This window comes from Camelina sativa, chromosome 17, assembly GCF_000633955.1.
Source record: "Camelina sativa cultivar DH55 chromosome 17, Cs, whole genome shotgun sequence".
Classification (NCBI taxonomy): Eukaryota; Viridiplantae; Streptophyta; class Magnoliopsida; order Brassicales; family Brassicaceae; genus Camelina; species Camelina sativa.
Window position 1 is genome coordinate 21,321,285 of NC_025701.1, and position 15,271 is coordinate 21,336,555.

Genomic DNA, 15,271 nt, shown 5'->3' on the forward strand with positions numbered 1-15,271 from the left:
TTTTTTTTTTTTTTTTTTTTTAAGTCTTCACTTTCATATTTTATGAAAAGTTTATTATTCTAATATCTTTTTAATGGCACATATTAATTGGACCGCAGGATGAAAAATTATTATATGTCCATTTCTTTGTTTTATTAGCTGAATATCATTTTCAACATGAGGTTATCATATAACTTTAGAAAATATAATTAATTTTCAAATACCTTAAATAATTTAGTCAATTGCTTTCAAGAATAATAAAAAAAAAAAAATAGTCAATTTCTTCTGTCTGGCTTCACTTGAATGCTTTATTAGACTAAAACCGGAGGCTGGAGCTATTTGTTTTTGAGGTTTTATTTTTAAAGAAGAAGAAATTAGAAAAAGTAAGAGATATTATTAATACTGGAATATTCATTAAATTTGGGATAATTATGAATATCGTCAGATCATCAAAACACTAGCTCTCACAAACGACAACGTTTTAGCTTCACAAGTTACCAGAACAATCCACGCTTTGAAACGACACGGTTTTGGTCTCCAAGTCATACCCGACAAGAAAGTCCATCTGAGCTAAGTTCCCGTAGATAGCAATTTCAGTTGTCGGGATTATACTCATGCAGACCATATCTTCACTGAGTTTCACGAACGCGTTGATCGGACTCAGCTTCACGTCGGCGTTAGTGAAATGCATTGTTATCTCCGGCAAACCGATCTCGTTGTCTCCGGATTTGTAACAGTGTGTTAGAACCCCTTGTGGATCACTCACACGTTTTGCTCCCGTCACTGATTTTTCCACCGCCGCACCAAAATCATCGTAAAACCCTGAGTCGAGAAGCGTGAGCGTAGTGCCGGAATCGATTATGATGTTCCCGGTTGTCTTCTTTGTTTTGGCGTTTAGATTGTATCCTCCTCCGGTGTATGGTAGCTTGGTCTTGCCGACGGTGATTGCCTCGAGAGTCAAGAAATAGTAAGTGTCGGGGACTTTTACGACTAGTGGCGTAGTGAGCGTAGCGGAATCGTCGCTTGGCTTGGAAGGTATCGAGTTGGTTCCTAGGTTTATGACGCTTGTGCCGTTTGTGGTAGATGACGTGTGTGACAAGCAATAAGAGAACTTCTTACCTATCGAAGACCCGAGCTGGGAGACTAACGATAACGGACCGCCTCCGAGTCCAATGATTCCGGATCCGGTTTCTTCGAATGTACCACCGTTGTTGTAACCGCAGCCGAAGGCTGTACCAGGGAAAGAAACAGGGGAGCCAGAGGAAGAATCGATGGAGATTGTTTCGGTTGCAACTTCTCCTTTGGTAAACGATTCGTCTCCATAAGAGTAACGGTATTTGCAGATGTCTCTCGATGCGTCGCACCCTTCTTCGTGTTCAGACAAAGCCTGGCAGGATTTTGAATCACAAGATGCGGTTTTGTAGGTGGAAGATTTGTTCTTGTCGAAGAGTGGACTGTTTTGCTTGTAACATTGTTGACATGGCTTGCACTGGATCCACGTTAGGTCACTTCCCGTGTCAGCGATGGCTAAGACTTTAGAAGGTGGAGTACCGATGGAGATGGACATGAAGTATTCGCCACCATTTGAGACTAAACCGGATTGGAGATCGGTTTTGGTTGTGAAACGGCGGGAACGGGAGATTGAACGGAGGAAAGCTGCGTTTAGACGGTCGGAGACGGTGTGGTGAGGGTTGTAGAGTGGTGAATGAGGAGAGTCACGATGGATTAGCTCGACGGTTAGGATTCTCCCGTGAGCTGAAGAAGTGGAAGTGAACAAGAAGATGATGGCTAAGAGAGAACAGAAGAGGAATGTTTTGGTTACCATTTTCGATTTTTTTGGAATGTTTGTGATGAGAATGAGTGAAGCTTGCAAGGGTTTATAAACGGCACGGATGGGAATGCGAAAAGATTGAAACGGCATGGTGTTTGATTAGTGGAGGAGATGTGGGATGGTTATTGATTAATTGTTATAAATTATGTGACTGATGGGTTTCACTTATGTTTAACGAACGAAACAACAATAGGTTTTGTGCCTTTGGCTTTATCAGAGGAGGAAATTACAATTTAAGTTGATACTAGATTAGGATCCGTGCTAGAGCACGGGTTGAAATTCCTTTTATTTATATTATAATTTTAGAATAAAATATGATTCTAAAGATCATGATTAATGCTAGATTAGGACCTTAAAAACTTTTAAAATCAATCATATAAATTATATTTTATTCGAAAATTATAATATAAATAAAATGAATTTTAACTCGTGCTCTAACACGGTCCTAATCTAACATTAATGTTTAATTTTTAATTTCTGAATACGATCACGATTAATCTTGTTAAATTAGCGAGATTTGATTATTTTTTTATGATTGAGAGTATATTTTTATCCCTTTAATAATTTTTTTATTGATGTGGTTTATCAATAAAATATGTGGAAAATAAAATGGTAATATTGTGATTCTAGATATTTGGAACCATATACGTGATCTTCCGAAATAAAGTTTGAAATATCCATGAACTATCAATTTGGAAAAACCCGTTTAAGATTTTCTGTTACAATTAAGATTTTATTTGTTACAATTAATATATGGATTAATTTATAATATATGTATAACCTATTTGTAACCATTTATTAAAATTATAAAGTCTACCAAAACAATGTTGTGTACTTCCGTTTTATTATAAAGGGGATAACTAAATTATAAATTTATTTATACTTCTGGTTACAATCTTCAAACCGGGAAACTAAATTAACCAAAAACAAATAAACCAGCAAAAACCGAAATTGGACATTTTACCCAATTTTCTCTATCAATCATCAAAATCGAATTTAGCTGAAGCCTGTTTGGCCATTTTGATGATAGCAGCTGCTTCTTTCCTCATCTTCTGCTGCTCTTTGAGAGCTTTCTTCAACATTTTTCTCTGATCTTCGACTGGGAACGCATTCAAATCAGATAAAAACTCGTCGAAATCGAGGTTCCTCTCTCGACCAGAAGAGTAAGCAGCAGCAGTGTTAAACGATTTACAACTTTTGAGAATCTTGTTGTTGGTTGGTGATTTCTTCGGTGAAGAACGCCAAATTGATCCGATGATCTTCGACGGAGATAACTTATCGAACCATGATGAGGACTTGGATTTGGATTTCGATTTCTTCTCTGGTTCTGAATCTGTTGATGGTGGTGTAGCTAAATCATCCGAAGATGATGATGATGATACGACTCTGCGTTTCTCTTTTTTGGTTTGTTTAGCTGGCGAGAAAAGCTTAGTCTCACTGATGTTTCCAGAATCTGAGAAATCTCCACTTCCATTAGAGACAAGCTCAGCTCGCGAACTCGATTTCAAGTCCAGATCTCGTTTCTTTCTCGTGATTTTACTCGAATCTTCATCAGATAAACTCACGAAACCAGGATTTTTACCTTGATTTCGTCGATTTCCTGAGAAATTCACATCCTCTTTCGGATGACTCGCCACGCTCTTGGACGGCGTAAGATGCTTCTTCGTGTTCTTCGACGAAGAAGAGGAAACCGGTTCGGTTCGTGGAGGAGCTGGAAGAGACTTGAGGCGACGGAAACGAGATTCGAGATCATCGGGAAGAGTAGAATCGGTGAATCCAGAACAATTGATCGCAGCTATTTGCTCCAAAGCCGAAAGCTCCTTCGCTTGAGAAACCAGTTCCTCTACTGCTGAATCGTCTGTATCAGAAAAATACCCAAAATCCGCCGCCATTTTTGGTAAAACCAAAGTTTCTTAGGGTTTTTTTGCTTTTTGGGGGAGAAGAGAAGAAGAAATAAAAAGAGTGGTGAGAGAAGAAAATGATAAAAGCCGTCACTCGTCACAACGGCTAATTCATGATTTTGTCAGTTACGTTGGCTCCGATACTATGCGCGTCAAACATGCGTGATTAATTAACTTTATTAAAGACAATTTTATACGAGAACATTCTATGTTTATAATATGTAAAAGTAAAGTAACTCATGTATCTTCCATTTCTGTAACCTATAAAAAAAAAAAAAAAAAATAGAGAATGTGGTTTCTTTCTTTGTGTTACAAATTTGATTTACAATGGATCAAGATCCTTGTATGATGATGATGTTATTGAAACCTGGTCTTGTTCAAGCCGGTGATAAACCGGTTTGGTTCTTATGTACAGCAACAGACTTGAAACGACGCCGAGGATAGACAAGAAACCCCAAAACATAAATGTTTTGAAGTAGCAGCCTCTTCCTAAGCAAACAATTGAGTCAGACACGATCAGTGTTATCTCGGGGCTTGCGTTGGCTTCGTAAATGGAGGCAGCGATGTAACCGTATAAAAGTGAGCCGATTGGTATGTTTGTGATAAGAATGTTGTGGTTAACACCTACGCTATTGGGTCCGAAGAGATCAGATGTTATTGAGACTGCAGCTGCGAATATGAAACCTGAGCTCAGACCGATTAAGGCTGTTGCGGTTTGCAATGCTGTTTGTTGTGAGGATGATACCGCCAGTAAAAAGAAAGCGATTGGAGTTGGTAAGAGTGCGATTGCAAACCAGCCGGTTCTTGTCAAACGATACCTCCTGCAAGATCCAGTATTCTTAATGAGAATCTGTTATCTCATCAATTTCACATTAGACATTACTTACTCTAAAAATGTAAACTTACTTGTGCATAAAATCTGGCGCGGCAGAGAGCAACCGACCGAAGAAGGAGAATGAAGAGTAGATTGTGACTAGGGTTGTGGAGTTTTGACCCAAAGACTGAGCAATCTGTCCCAAATTGTTGCTATAAACAAGACCAATCGTGCCACCACAGAAATACGCAATGTAGTATAACCAAAACTCCAATCTACTAATGAGCAATCGAAACGAGTGTTCATCACCTAGCCTCACTATGTTCCCTTCCTTAGCAGTCCCCATAAGCTCATATCCGGAAACAGACGCTTTTTGGCTCTTGAACTCATCTATGTTGAGCATAACATAGCCAGAGCTTTCATGGGTTAAACGATGGTTAATGAACGGAAGAAAGTAATCCCGAGCATAAACGATAAGAGGAGCACACAAGGGGAAAACCAAAAGGACAATAGCTCCGAGAAGATTCAACCGAGCTGACGAAGTACTGGAACTGGATAGGAGAAGGTGGAAACTAGTCATGACGGCTAAGACATTCAAAATGGTAAACACATGGGAGTCATTTCGTCGAGATTCACTGTCAGGACTAGGGTCTAAAGATGGTTTACTAAGAACAGGGTAAAGGGCAGCAAAGGAAACAACAAGGGGAACCAGAGAGTTCAGCAGAAGGTATAAGTTGGAGGACGATGGGTTAATTGCATTGAAAGCAAGGGAGTATAGAGCTGCACTGATGCCATTGAAGCTTACCGTTAAAGATAAAGCAAGAGCACGATTGTTTGGGAAATGACGAATGCAGAGGATGAAACAAGCTGTGTTGAACCAACATATACTTAATCCAGCCAACAAGCAACAGAGAAACACCTATCATGTTAACAAAAAAGATTCAAATTCAGATTCTTGATTTACAAACAACACATGATTCTTGAATCGAAGTTCAATAAATGTACCAGAGAATAAGGCAAAGTGATGATGTTGGTGATGACAAGCCACTGAACACCATAACCAACAAATCCCATAGCCGCCGCAGCAAAAAGAACGACGGAGAGAGGGAAATAACCTAAAGCGATCCCTGACGACCATCCAAACGCTTTCCCCAAATCGGAAGCCACGGCGAGGTAATTCAACCTCACCTGAGAAACCCCGAGCACCGATTTGAGATGGGAGGAGTAAGCAGAGAAATCGAAGTTGGTTCCGGTAGAAGCTTGGATCCAGATCGCTGCAACGAGAACAGTCCATTTCCGCCATCGACCGAACATGGTCCTGAGAGGCGGAAGGTGTTTCCGGTGAAACTTAGCTTGGTCGAAGGAGGCTCGATTAGGTCGGAGTTTATCTGAGGCATCTCTGATTCGAGGTCTCATATACAAAGAGGATGATGGATAATGATGTTGATGATGATGATGATGTTGACCCGATGCTGCTAAAAAGCGTTTAGTTGTTCATCTACCGCTTTTTGAAGATTGGGTTTTTGGGTTTTTCTGAATTTTTTTTTTTTCCTATTCAATTCGTATACTGTTTTTGTAGTATGAAACAAGTGTCAAAATTTTAAATGCATTTGACCAAGAAAAACAAAATGTTTAATTTTTGGGTTTAGGGAGTATATCTAACTCTTTCTTTTCTTTGGCAATAATATAAACGTAAAAAAACTGTGAATATAAACGTAAACGAAAACAAGGAACTGAGACATTATAAGGAATTTTGCACGTTAGACTAAATGAATCAAGAAACATGTCCATATTACTTGGGTTAGGACCACCAACAAACTTACTTCTTATTGGCAAAGCATACTCCACTAATGAAGAGTAATTTGTAGTGGTTAAGATTAGTATGGCTATCGTAATGAGGTAGTAAAAACCAATTTAGAGGTTTTGAGTTTAATCTGGTTTTGGACTTTTAGTTACTCCAAATTAAGAGATTACAATTTACAAATGTTTACTCACCTACTCATGTTCGAAAACTTTTTTATATAAGTACTACCTACGGCAACATATGATATAAATATGATTCAATTTTTTTTCTTCACCAATTTGGACTAAAAATTAAACAACAATTACAAAATTGGTTTTGGGTTGCGGGAATGCTGACTTGGCAACAAACGTGGCAGCTGTTTAAGAAGATGACACAGTACACGCAACCGCCGAAGCAAAAGTTTTTTAGTTTGTTCGGTCTCTCATCTCGCGAATATTCTTTCTTTCAAGTTTCAACCAAACCAAAACCTTTCGATTCACAATTCGATTTCCCCAGCTGTCACTCTTTTTTTGTTTTTTGTTTTTTTCTTCTTCTTTCTAATTCATCTCTCGCGATTTAGCTTTCATCAAATCAAAAATCTCTAATCTTTCGTCTTGTTTCTGTTGATTTCCATCATAAAGCTTCGTCCTTTAACCACCCTCTCTGTGTCGTGGTATGTATTTGATTCCTGATTTTTCTCTGTAGGGTTTTGTGAAATTCTCAATTTTGATCACCGACTAGATTATAAATTAGACTTCTTTCTTGTTTCTGATTAACTGATTTAGGTTTGTGTTTTCTAGACCAAAGTTTGATNTTTTTTTTTTTTTTTTTTTTTTTTTTTTTTTTTTTTTGTTTCAATTGAATCAGATGGAAGAAGATAGAGAGGCACGTTTAGGTACTCGTGAGGTTAATAATGAAACCTCTCCGGATTTGTTGAAGAATACGCCTTCGAACATTGCGAGGTTGGAAGATGTGATTGAGCAATGCTATGGTAGACAAAAGTATCTTGCTCAGACTACAAGTCCTTCTGATGGGAGTGATGTTCNTTTTTTTTTTTTTTTTTTTTTTTTTTTTTTTTTTTTTTTTTTTTTTTTTTTTTTTTTTTTTTTTTTTTATTAGCCTGTTTCAGCTTTCAAAAACAGAATTGCGGCTAGCTTTGAAGATGTCATATGAGCAATGTCATATGAGCAATGCTAGTTTGGTTTAATGTGGGTTGATTTTATAGAAGGGCATTGTTTGTGTATCCGAATTTGTAATGGCTGGATCAAAGATATAATGTGTGTATGCATGTTCTGCAGAATTAGCTGCTTCAGTACCTCGCACTGACGTAGTTGGGAAGAGTGAGTATTTCCGTTTTGGTATGAGGGATTCTCTTGCGATTGAGGCATCTTTCCTGCAGGTACTTCTTCTTCTGCTAAGCTTTTGTTTGTATATCTGGACAAGTTCTTGACTTGTGGATGTTAGGTTTAAATTTTACGTGAATTGTGATTTCTGACAAACAAAAGTTTTATTTTTTTGGGGATATTTGTGTAATAGAGAGAAGATGAGTTGTTGTCACTCTGGTGGAAAGAGTATGCAGAATGCAGCGAAGGCCCGAGATCACAAGTTAATTCTAAAAAGAAATCAGTTAAGCAGTCAATTGAAACTCCTTCTGAAGCTTCTGTCTCCTCTAGTCTATATGAAGTTGAAGAGGAGAGAGTTGGTGTACCTGTTAAGGGTGGGCTTTATGAGGTAACCACCGTGCAGAGATTCAAATAGTGTTTCAGAATTTTCTTGTGAATTTAACATGTTGAGTCATTAGAGTCCTTACATTCAATCCATGTTTCTGACCAAGGAACTTGAATGCTGCAGGTGGACTTGGTGAGGAGGCATTGTTTTCCTGTGTACTGGAATGGAGATAATCGGCGTGTGCTTAGAGGCCATTGGTTTGCTCGTAAAGGTGGCCTAGACTGGCTTCCAATTCCAGAAACTCTTTCTGAGCAGTTGGAGGTTGCATATCGTAACAAGGTTAGATATCTTTTTGTGGTATACAATTCGAATTTATGATTCCTGTTTGCTCAGAACTAGAAGCCATTGATACTTTTTCTGTTAGTTTTGTTTTCGGTTTTAAGATTCATAAATCCACTAAAGCTATCTCTTGTTGCCCTTTTATCTCTCTCTCTTTGATAGTTCTATTCATATATATTACTTATGATAGACAATTGCACCAACTAGTTTGGATTCTTTCACCCAGGTTTGGCGCAGAAGAAGTTTTCAACCCTCTGGGCTGTTTGCAGCTCGTATCGATTTGCAGGGTTCCAGTTTGGTATGTGTTTGATTTCATGTAAGAAACTATAGTTTTCTGTTAGCTAAAAATGGTTCATAGATGATAATATCCAAAGTTGTTTATGTAGGGACTCCATGCTCTCTTTACTGGGGAGGATGAAACCTGGGAAGCGTGGCTTAATGTTGATCCTTCTGGGTTCTCTGGCATTGTTGGATATGCTGGGAATGGTATTAAGTTGAGACGTGGTTATGCTGGCTCCTACTCTTCAAAACCTACGCAGGTCTTTAGATTATTCTGATTTCTTTTCTTAGTTTTCTTGGACTCTATTCTTACCACTCTCTACTGAAAAATCAAATTAAGTCTTACAATTGAAATTTTCTTGTTAGAGTTCTTGTGTATTGATTTATTCTGAATCCTTTAGGAAGAACAACGACAACAAAGGGAGGAAGAAATGGATGACTACTGTTCCCAAGTATGTCTTTGTATGCTCTTGTATTCTATGAATTGCATTTGCATATATAGGATCTGATCTCAATGTTTAAAAGATCACTGGACTGTTCTTTTGTGTTATTTTGTCCAGGTCCCTGTTCGGCATCTTGTATTTATGGTTCATGGTATTGGTCAAAAAGTAGAAAAGTCCAATCTTGTTGATGATGTTGGAAATTTTCGTCAAATCACAGCAGCTTTAGCGGATCGTCATCTAACATCTCATCAGCGCAGCACTCAACGAGTCCTTTTCATCCCATGCCAGGTGTCTATACATATATACATAATTTTTTATATCACCTTATGTTGTATCTCTGTATAGTATGATCTTACTTTATAGATTCTGTCGTTCTCTATTGTTTTTGTAGTGGAGAAAGGGTCTAAAGCTAAGTGGTGAAGCTGCTGTTGATAAATGTACTTTAGACGGTGTACGGCGTTTGCGAGAGATGCTGAGCGCAACTGTTCATGATGTGTTATACTACATGAGCCCCATTTATTGTCAGGCTATCATTGATTCGGTATTGAAACTTCCCAATTTCGTTGTTCACTTTGTCTTAAAGTGCCAAATTGAAACAAATTTGTGATTTAGTTTTAGATTTTGTAACTTTCATTAACTGGTAATCTTGTCAAGTATGACAAGTGATTTGTGCTCCTCTTTTGTTTTACAGGTTTCAAAGCAGTTGAATAGACTGTATCTAAAATTTCTAAAGCGGAATCCTGACTACGTTGGAAAGGTGCCCATTTGGTCTAGTGTTTTTCATTCATCAAACTTTGACTAGTGTAAGCCTGCATGAAATTGAAATTCATCTTACATTTTACAGATTTCCATTTATGGACACTCTCTGGGGAGTGTTCTCTCCTATGACATCTTATGTCATCAGCACAATTTGTCATCCCCATTTCCAATGGATTCAGTATACAAGAAATTTTTTCCAGATGAAGAATCTCCTCCAGTTCCAGCTAACGCTGACAAACCTTGTAGTTCACATCCATCATCAAATCTTGAGCCAGAGAAATATAACCAGTTGAATAACACCGAGGCAATCACTGGTCAAGATAATAACATGATTGCTAAAGAATCAACGGTATTGGAGCATCACAATGTCATCCAGGAAGCTCCTTCATTGATCTCTGATTCTGTTGTGGACAACGTGGGTTTGGAAGGAAGAGGCAGCCAGGAAGACAACCATCATTCTAGTGGTGCTCTTTCCTCACAGGACGGACCAGATGGAGCGGACTGTGAAACAGCTGATTCTTCACCCTTTTGTCAAGATCAGTTATGCGATAAAGAAAATGGCAACTCTAATAATGAGGAGACTATTAAGTTGTTACAAGAAGAGGTAGATATTGGCACTTCCAACTTTTCATTCTATGATGAGATTATGCGTTTAGGTTGTTGCAAGCTTTCAACACTTGTGTTCATAGCATCTGCTACTTTCTTAGTTTTGTGTTCTCTGTGGAAATGTTATCGAGTTTTTTTTGCTGACTGACAAACACAGACAAAGAGTTATGTTTCCATTGATGGTGGTTATTGTTATCCCAGGTTAACTTATTGAGGTCAAAAGTAGCGCAACTGCAATCAGAGAATGCCAGAATGTTGTCTGATGGTATTTGTTTCTGACCCTTGATGTTTTCTTTATTTCCCATATTTCGAGTTGTGTTTGAAAGCATCTTTTATGTACATCTGGGTGATGATATGAAATTGTGTTATCAACAGAAAAAGCCAAGGCGCCAACTGAAGATGCCAAGGCACCTACAAGCTTCACTCCTTTTATCAAGTACCAAAAGCTTGAGTTCAAGGTGTGGGGTTGTCGAACTATTATTATATATATCTAACATTCAGAAACCACACTGGAAAAAACGTCACCCTAACTCTTAACTGCATTTTCTGCTCAGGTTGACACTTTCTTTGCTGTTGGGTCTCCCCTTGGAGTTTTTCTCGCCCTTCGAAATATACGTCTTGGGATAGGTATGTACTTAATGTAGTACGTTTTCATTTGTTTATTAGTTTTTTTTTTTAATGTAACACCGGAATTGGGAAAACAAGAGATCCGTGAATAAGCAATCAAAGTAATTGGCTAATTCTTATTTTTTTCATGTAGGTTCTTTACTCTGCTATTGAATTGATTTCTCACCTTTCTTTACAAAGCCTCTTTATATGCTCTAAAAGCTGTTTAATATGTGTTAGGTAAGGGACAAGATTACTGGGAAGAGGAGAATGCTATTGAAGAGATGCCAGCTTGTCGTCGAATGTTCAACATTTTCCACCCCTATGATCCTGTTGCATATAGGTTAGTCATCATGGAAATAAGACAGTGTGTAGCTAGTTTATGATCCCGCTCTCTTTTTTTACGTTCTTTTGCAAGTGTGTAACTGTGTTCCACGCAGATTGGAACCACTTGTCTGCAAAGAGTACCTTCCCAAGCGACCTGTTATTATTCCGTACCACAGAGGTGGCAAGCGGTTGCATGTTGGATTGCAGGTACTTGTAATTCTGTTGTTTGGTGTTTATGTTTGCTTCATCTTCTAATTTGTTTGCTCTATGTAATGTTCTATAGGATTTCAAAGAGGATTTTGCAGCACGTTCACAGAGAGTAATGAATCATTTTGATTCAGTCAGGGTGCGTTATTTTGGATTTCTAGTTAGATTCTCTTTTCTAGTTAGCTTCTCTATGTTGTAAATACTGACCCCAAGTTGTTATCCTTTTTTGATTTAATTACATATCTTTAATTCTCATGTAGACAAGAGTTCTCACTATTTGTCAATCCAAAAGTGCGGATAAACTAGACGGTAAATATAAGTCATTACTTTGCAAGGTTATTCTATTACCTCTGATGTACTTCTAATTTTACTTGTGTATGTGCTTGAACAGAGATAGAAGAAACTGATGACGAAAAGGATGGAAGGTCCTATGGTTCCTTAATGATTCAGAGATTAACTGGAACTCAAGACGGTCGAATAGATCACATGCTCCAGGTTTAGTTTTGATGCAATTCCACCTAATTTCTAAGTTTTGTGATTCCACTTTTCCTGCGGATGCTGTTGTTCTTGGCAACTGCAATATGACCGAATAAAAGAATCAACACGTACTGGATTTGGCTAAAGCTCGCTAGCTTTCATATAATAATTGCTGAAATATTTGGGTGATGCAGGATAAAACCTTCGAGCATCCTTATCTACAAGCAATAGGAGCTCATACGTAAGTGAAACTTTTCATTGATTACACATTACATTTTTAACGTTCATAACCAAGAAATCAATACTGTTATATATTGTGCAGAAACTATTGGAGAGATCATGATACTGCTCTTTTCATAATTAAACACTTGTATCGCGAGCTACAAGACGAACCAAACTCACCCACGGGATCCACCGAAGGAGATGATAGTCCAAAAGACTCAAGTAGACCTCATAGCTGGATAGACAGAAGAGATGATAATTATGATGATGAAGAGCTTCCTTTAACATTCTCCGACAAACAAATCGTTAGAAGCTTCTCCGCAGAAGCCAAGAAATATTTGAAGAAGCCTTAAGATTTTGACCATAGGTTTGAGTATCTGAAATCCGGCGAAAGCTCCCTGATTTTGTTTTTGTTTCCTGTGCAGAAAGTAACATATAGTGCATAATATGTGAAAAGGAAAAACACCTACATGGTTTTGCCACATTGTAACCATAATCCATTGTAACTTTAATTTCACAAATAATAAAGAAAACGCTGAAAGCCTTCTTTCTTTGGCTTTACTTTTTCGTCGTTAGCTGAGCTATTCTTCAGGTCTGGAGTTGAAGATGTTTTGCAGACATTGGTTGAAAAACTGAGTCAGACTCAAAAGCTTCAGCCAGTTCAGGCCACACGATAGCAGAAACTGACCAAGAGCCATCATTGCAGGCGCTAGGTCGCTGGTTCAGGTAACCAACTCCTATCTTCTCAACCGTTGAACATACAGTTCCTAGGAAAGGAGCACCAAATCCAAAATCCAATTCAGCCACAGGGAACCGTCTTCCGGAAGACAAAACCAAAGCTGGTCCTTCTTGTCCGAGAACCACCCTAGCCAACATCAGTCCAGGTCGGTGACTCTCGATCCAGTCTATCAAATCTGTGAAATGAGTATCGTTTGTCACTTCTGTAATCGATTTATGCACTATGTTTGCTATCTCTGATACATGGTTCTGCTTCAGATTTTCGATAGTGGCTTCACCTACAGCTACAGACAAGACGTTTCCTATGTAGCTCGAGGTAACGGTCTCGAGTCTTCCTCTACCGTCAACAAGCCATCCCATCTTGCAGGTTTTATGACCGCTCTCTATAGAATCCACCATTTTCTTCCACACATAAGCGGAGAATGCTTCAATCTTAGTCCTGCTCTCTCCGTTAACAGTTGCTAGAACTTGCAACGTGTCTATGCTCGAAGCATCGATGTGATAGAGACGCTTGATGAGCGTTTTAGGCATCGGTATATTCTTAATGTCTTCCTCGCTGCATTTTATGAATATTTTGTCCAAGTGAGGGTCATAACGTGGAGGAGACCGTGCCCGGAGGAGGTTTCTCCGGTGATCTGGTACACAAGAAACTGGCTGGTTTCTCGATATCTCTGACCACAAAGTGAGGAATTTCCCAAAGGAGCTCGCGTCTCCTAAAGCATGATCAAATGTGAATGTTATGGCAAGGCCTCCACATTCGAACTCTGTCGCTTGAATCTGTAAAGCGAAATCCGGGTTAACCCGTACCAGCTTTGACTGGAGAAGCGCATCAAGGTTGTGAAAATCCAAACTTTTGAGATCGACACTTGCCCTGGCTTCGACAAGCAAAGCTCCATTGTTGTTGCAGATGATTATAGGCTCCTCTTGAGAGGCTTCGTTGGTAACAATCTGACCCGCGAAAGGATAGAAGTAGTTGAGAGTTTCCGAGAGAGAGGCTTGGAGGGATTTGAAGATTGTTTCAAAGGATACATTCGGTTGCTTGGTGTAGAAGTAAAAGTAGGTCACCGGAAAACGGCCGGAAAGAAGGTCGAGATTTGAGAGAGTAAGGCTGCTAACTTTCTCCGGTTGGTTACCGGAAGCTTTGACTATGAACTCTCCGGTGAAACTCACATCAAAGATCGTCATTTTCAGTTTAGCAATAGGTAAAAGTTCTCTAAGGGAAAAGGTTATGCTCAATGATATTTATTTATAAGAACATAGAAAATATATAAGGAAAACACAATGAACTATTCGGTTGTATGTGATATATATTCAAAGGAATGATCATTATTCGTTTTGAAAAATCATCTCTATGTTTTGGAACAACACATTACATCACTGTCATTTTTTTGGATAAAAGTTTGAAGAAACAATACGATAGTACGACTTTATTCATTAGCAATGGTTCAAATTATCGGTTAAAGTTGAGGACTGTAAAAAAGAATATTCGTTCGTACTCATCACAATTATCATCAATATAAGTTGGTGCCACTGTACTACTTTAGTGGTTGATAGATAAAATAGATCGATCAATGCTTGACTAAAATTTTGTTGCAACTTTATTCAACAAGTTCGAACGAGGATCATTATATTTTGATATGTCATTTCACAAAATCTTCTGTTGTTTTGTCTAGTTGACAACAGAAAAATATATTACAAATTCTTATGATATTATTTTGTGGGTGCAATAACTAAGACAGAACTCAGAATATAGTGTTTTTGTTGTTGGCTAGGTAAGTAAACAGATAGATAGAAAGCGTTTACGAAATGTTTTACGTCTATCATTTAAACGATGTGGAACATGTAATTTGATTATGCAATGTGTTATCTTTCTTTCTCGAGACATCCACTTTATTAAAAAACTTTATTTGATCAAGTAGAGTAGCAATCTGTAATTTGACTTTACATACTTTTTAATTATTATTTGTCTCGCAACAAAAAGTTTGCTGTCAAAAAGAAATAAAATGTTTTAACATCGATAAGATCGATCATGCATTCGGTATAGTTATACCCATTTTTTCGATATTTTTTTTTTTGTCATTTGCTAGCTTATAGTAATACAACGAATGCACGACAAAAAAATAAAAGTAATACAACGAATAGTTACCATTTTATCTTTTGATCCCCTAACAATTAATTTAGTTTTATTTCTTTTTCATGATGGTAGAAAAAAATCACAAGTTCAGTTTTTTTTGGTATGCATCTATTTTTTCAGCACATTCTTCTTATCCTACTATATTAATTGAGAAGTAC

The 15,271-nt window shown here is 37.9% G+C and overlaps 5 protein-coding genes across 5 annotated transcripts; 1 reads left to right on the top strand and 4 right to left on the bottom strand.

The window, feature by feature from the left end:
• LOC104759691 (probable aspartic protease At2g35615) lies at positions 467-1,804 on the bottom strand. The gene has a single exon (XM_010482590.1). The coding sequence runs from the start codon at positions 1,802-1,804 to the stop codon at positions 467-469; it is 1,338 nt and encodes a 445-aa protein (XP_010480892.1).
• Positions 2,636-3,850, bottom strand: LOC104757801 (vitellogenin-2). The gene has a single exon (XM_010480594.2). It carries the CDS (start codon positions 3,700-3,702, stop codon positions 2,788-2,790), a length of 915 nt encoding a protein of 304 aa, XP_010478896.1. The 5' UTR covers positions 3,703-3,850; the 3' UTR covers positions 2,636-2,787.
• Positions 3,940-6,073, bottom strand: LOC104757802 (protein NUCLEAR FUSION DEFECTIVE 4). Its single transcript, XM_010480595.2, has 3 exons — positions 5,531-6,073; positions 4,618-5,444; positions 3,940-4,532 (listed from the first exon to the last, which is right to left on the bottom strand). The coding sequence occupies exons 1-3, from the start codon at positions 5,939-5,941 to the stop codon at positions 4,034-4,036; spliced, it is 1,737 nt and encodes a 578-aa protein (XP_010478897.1). The 5' UTR covers positions 5,942-6,073; the 3' UTR covers positions 3,940-4,033.
• LOC104757803 (phospholipase SGR2) lies at positions 6,743-12,800 on the top strand. Its single transcript, XM_010480596.1, has 22 exons — positions 6,743-6,981; positions 7,176-7,364; positions 7,585-7,707; positions 7,845-8,039; positions 8,160-8,315; positions 8,542-8,613; positions 8,702-8,854; positions 8,996-9,046; positions 9,155-9,325; positions 9,429-9,578; positions 9,729-9,794; positions 9,882-10,400; positions 10,604-10,667; positions 10,778-10,860; positions 10,957-11,029; positions 11,249-11,351; positions 11,449-11,542; positions 11,619-11,681; positions 11,803-11,851; positions 11,934-12,037; positions 12,214-12,260; positions 12,342-12,800. The coding sequence occupies exons 2-22, from the start codon at positions 7,176-7,178 to the stop codon at positions 12,592-12,594; spliced, it is 2,778 nt and encodes a 925-aa protein (XP_010478898.1). The 5' UTR covers positions 6,743-6,981; the 3' UTR covers positions 12,595-12,800.
• LOC104757804 (shikimate O-hydroxycinnamoyltransferase) lies at positions 12,809-14,246 on the bottom strand. The gene has a single exon (XM_010480597.2). The coding sequence runs from the start codon at positions 14,162-14,164 to the stop codon at positions 12,830-12,832; it is 1,335 nt and encodes a 444-aa protein (XP_010478899.1). The 5' UTR covers positions 14,165-14,246; the 3' UTR covers positions 12,809-12,829.

Bases quoted from the DNA above. Each gene is read 5' to 3' on its own strand.
- LOC104759691 (XM_010482590.1), bottom strand. From the start codon at position 1,804: ATGGTAACCAAAACATTCCTCTTCTGTTCTCTCTTAGCCATCATCTTC.
- LOC104757801 (XM_010480594.2), bottom strand. From the start codon at position 3,702: ATGGCGGCGGATTTTGGGTATTTTTCTGATACAGACGATTCAGCAGTA.
- LOC104757802 (XM_010480595.2), bottom strand. From the start codon at position 5,941: ATGAGACCTCGAATCAGAGATGCCTCAGATAAACTCCGACCTAATCGA. The intron at 5,445-5,530 runs GTACATTTATTG...TTAACATGATAG, and splicing joins TCACTTTGCCTTATTCTCTG to GTGTTTCTCTGTTGCTTGTT. The intron at 4,533-4,617 runs GTAAGTTTACAT...TGGATCTTGCAG, and splicing joins GCGCCAGATTTTATGCACAA to GAGGTATCGTTTGACAAGAA.
- LOC104757804 (XM_010480597.2), bottom strand. From the start codon at position 14,164: ATGACGATCTTTGATGTGAGTTTCACCGGAGAGTTCATAGTCAAAGCT.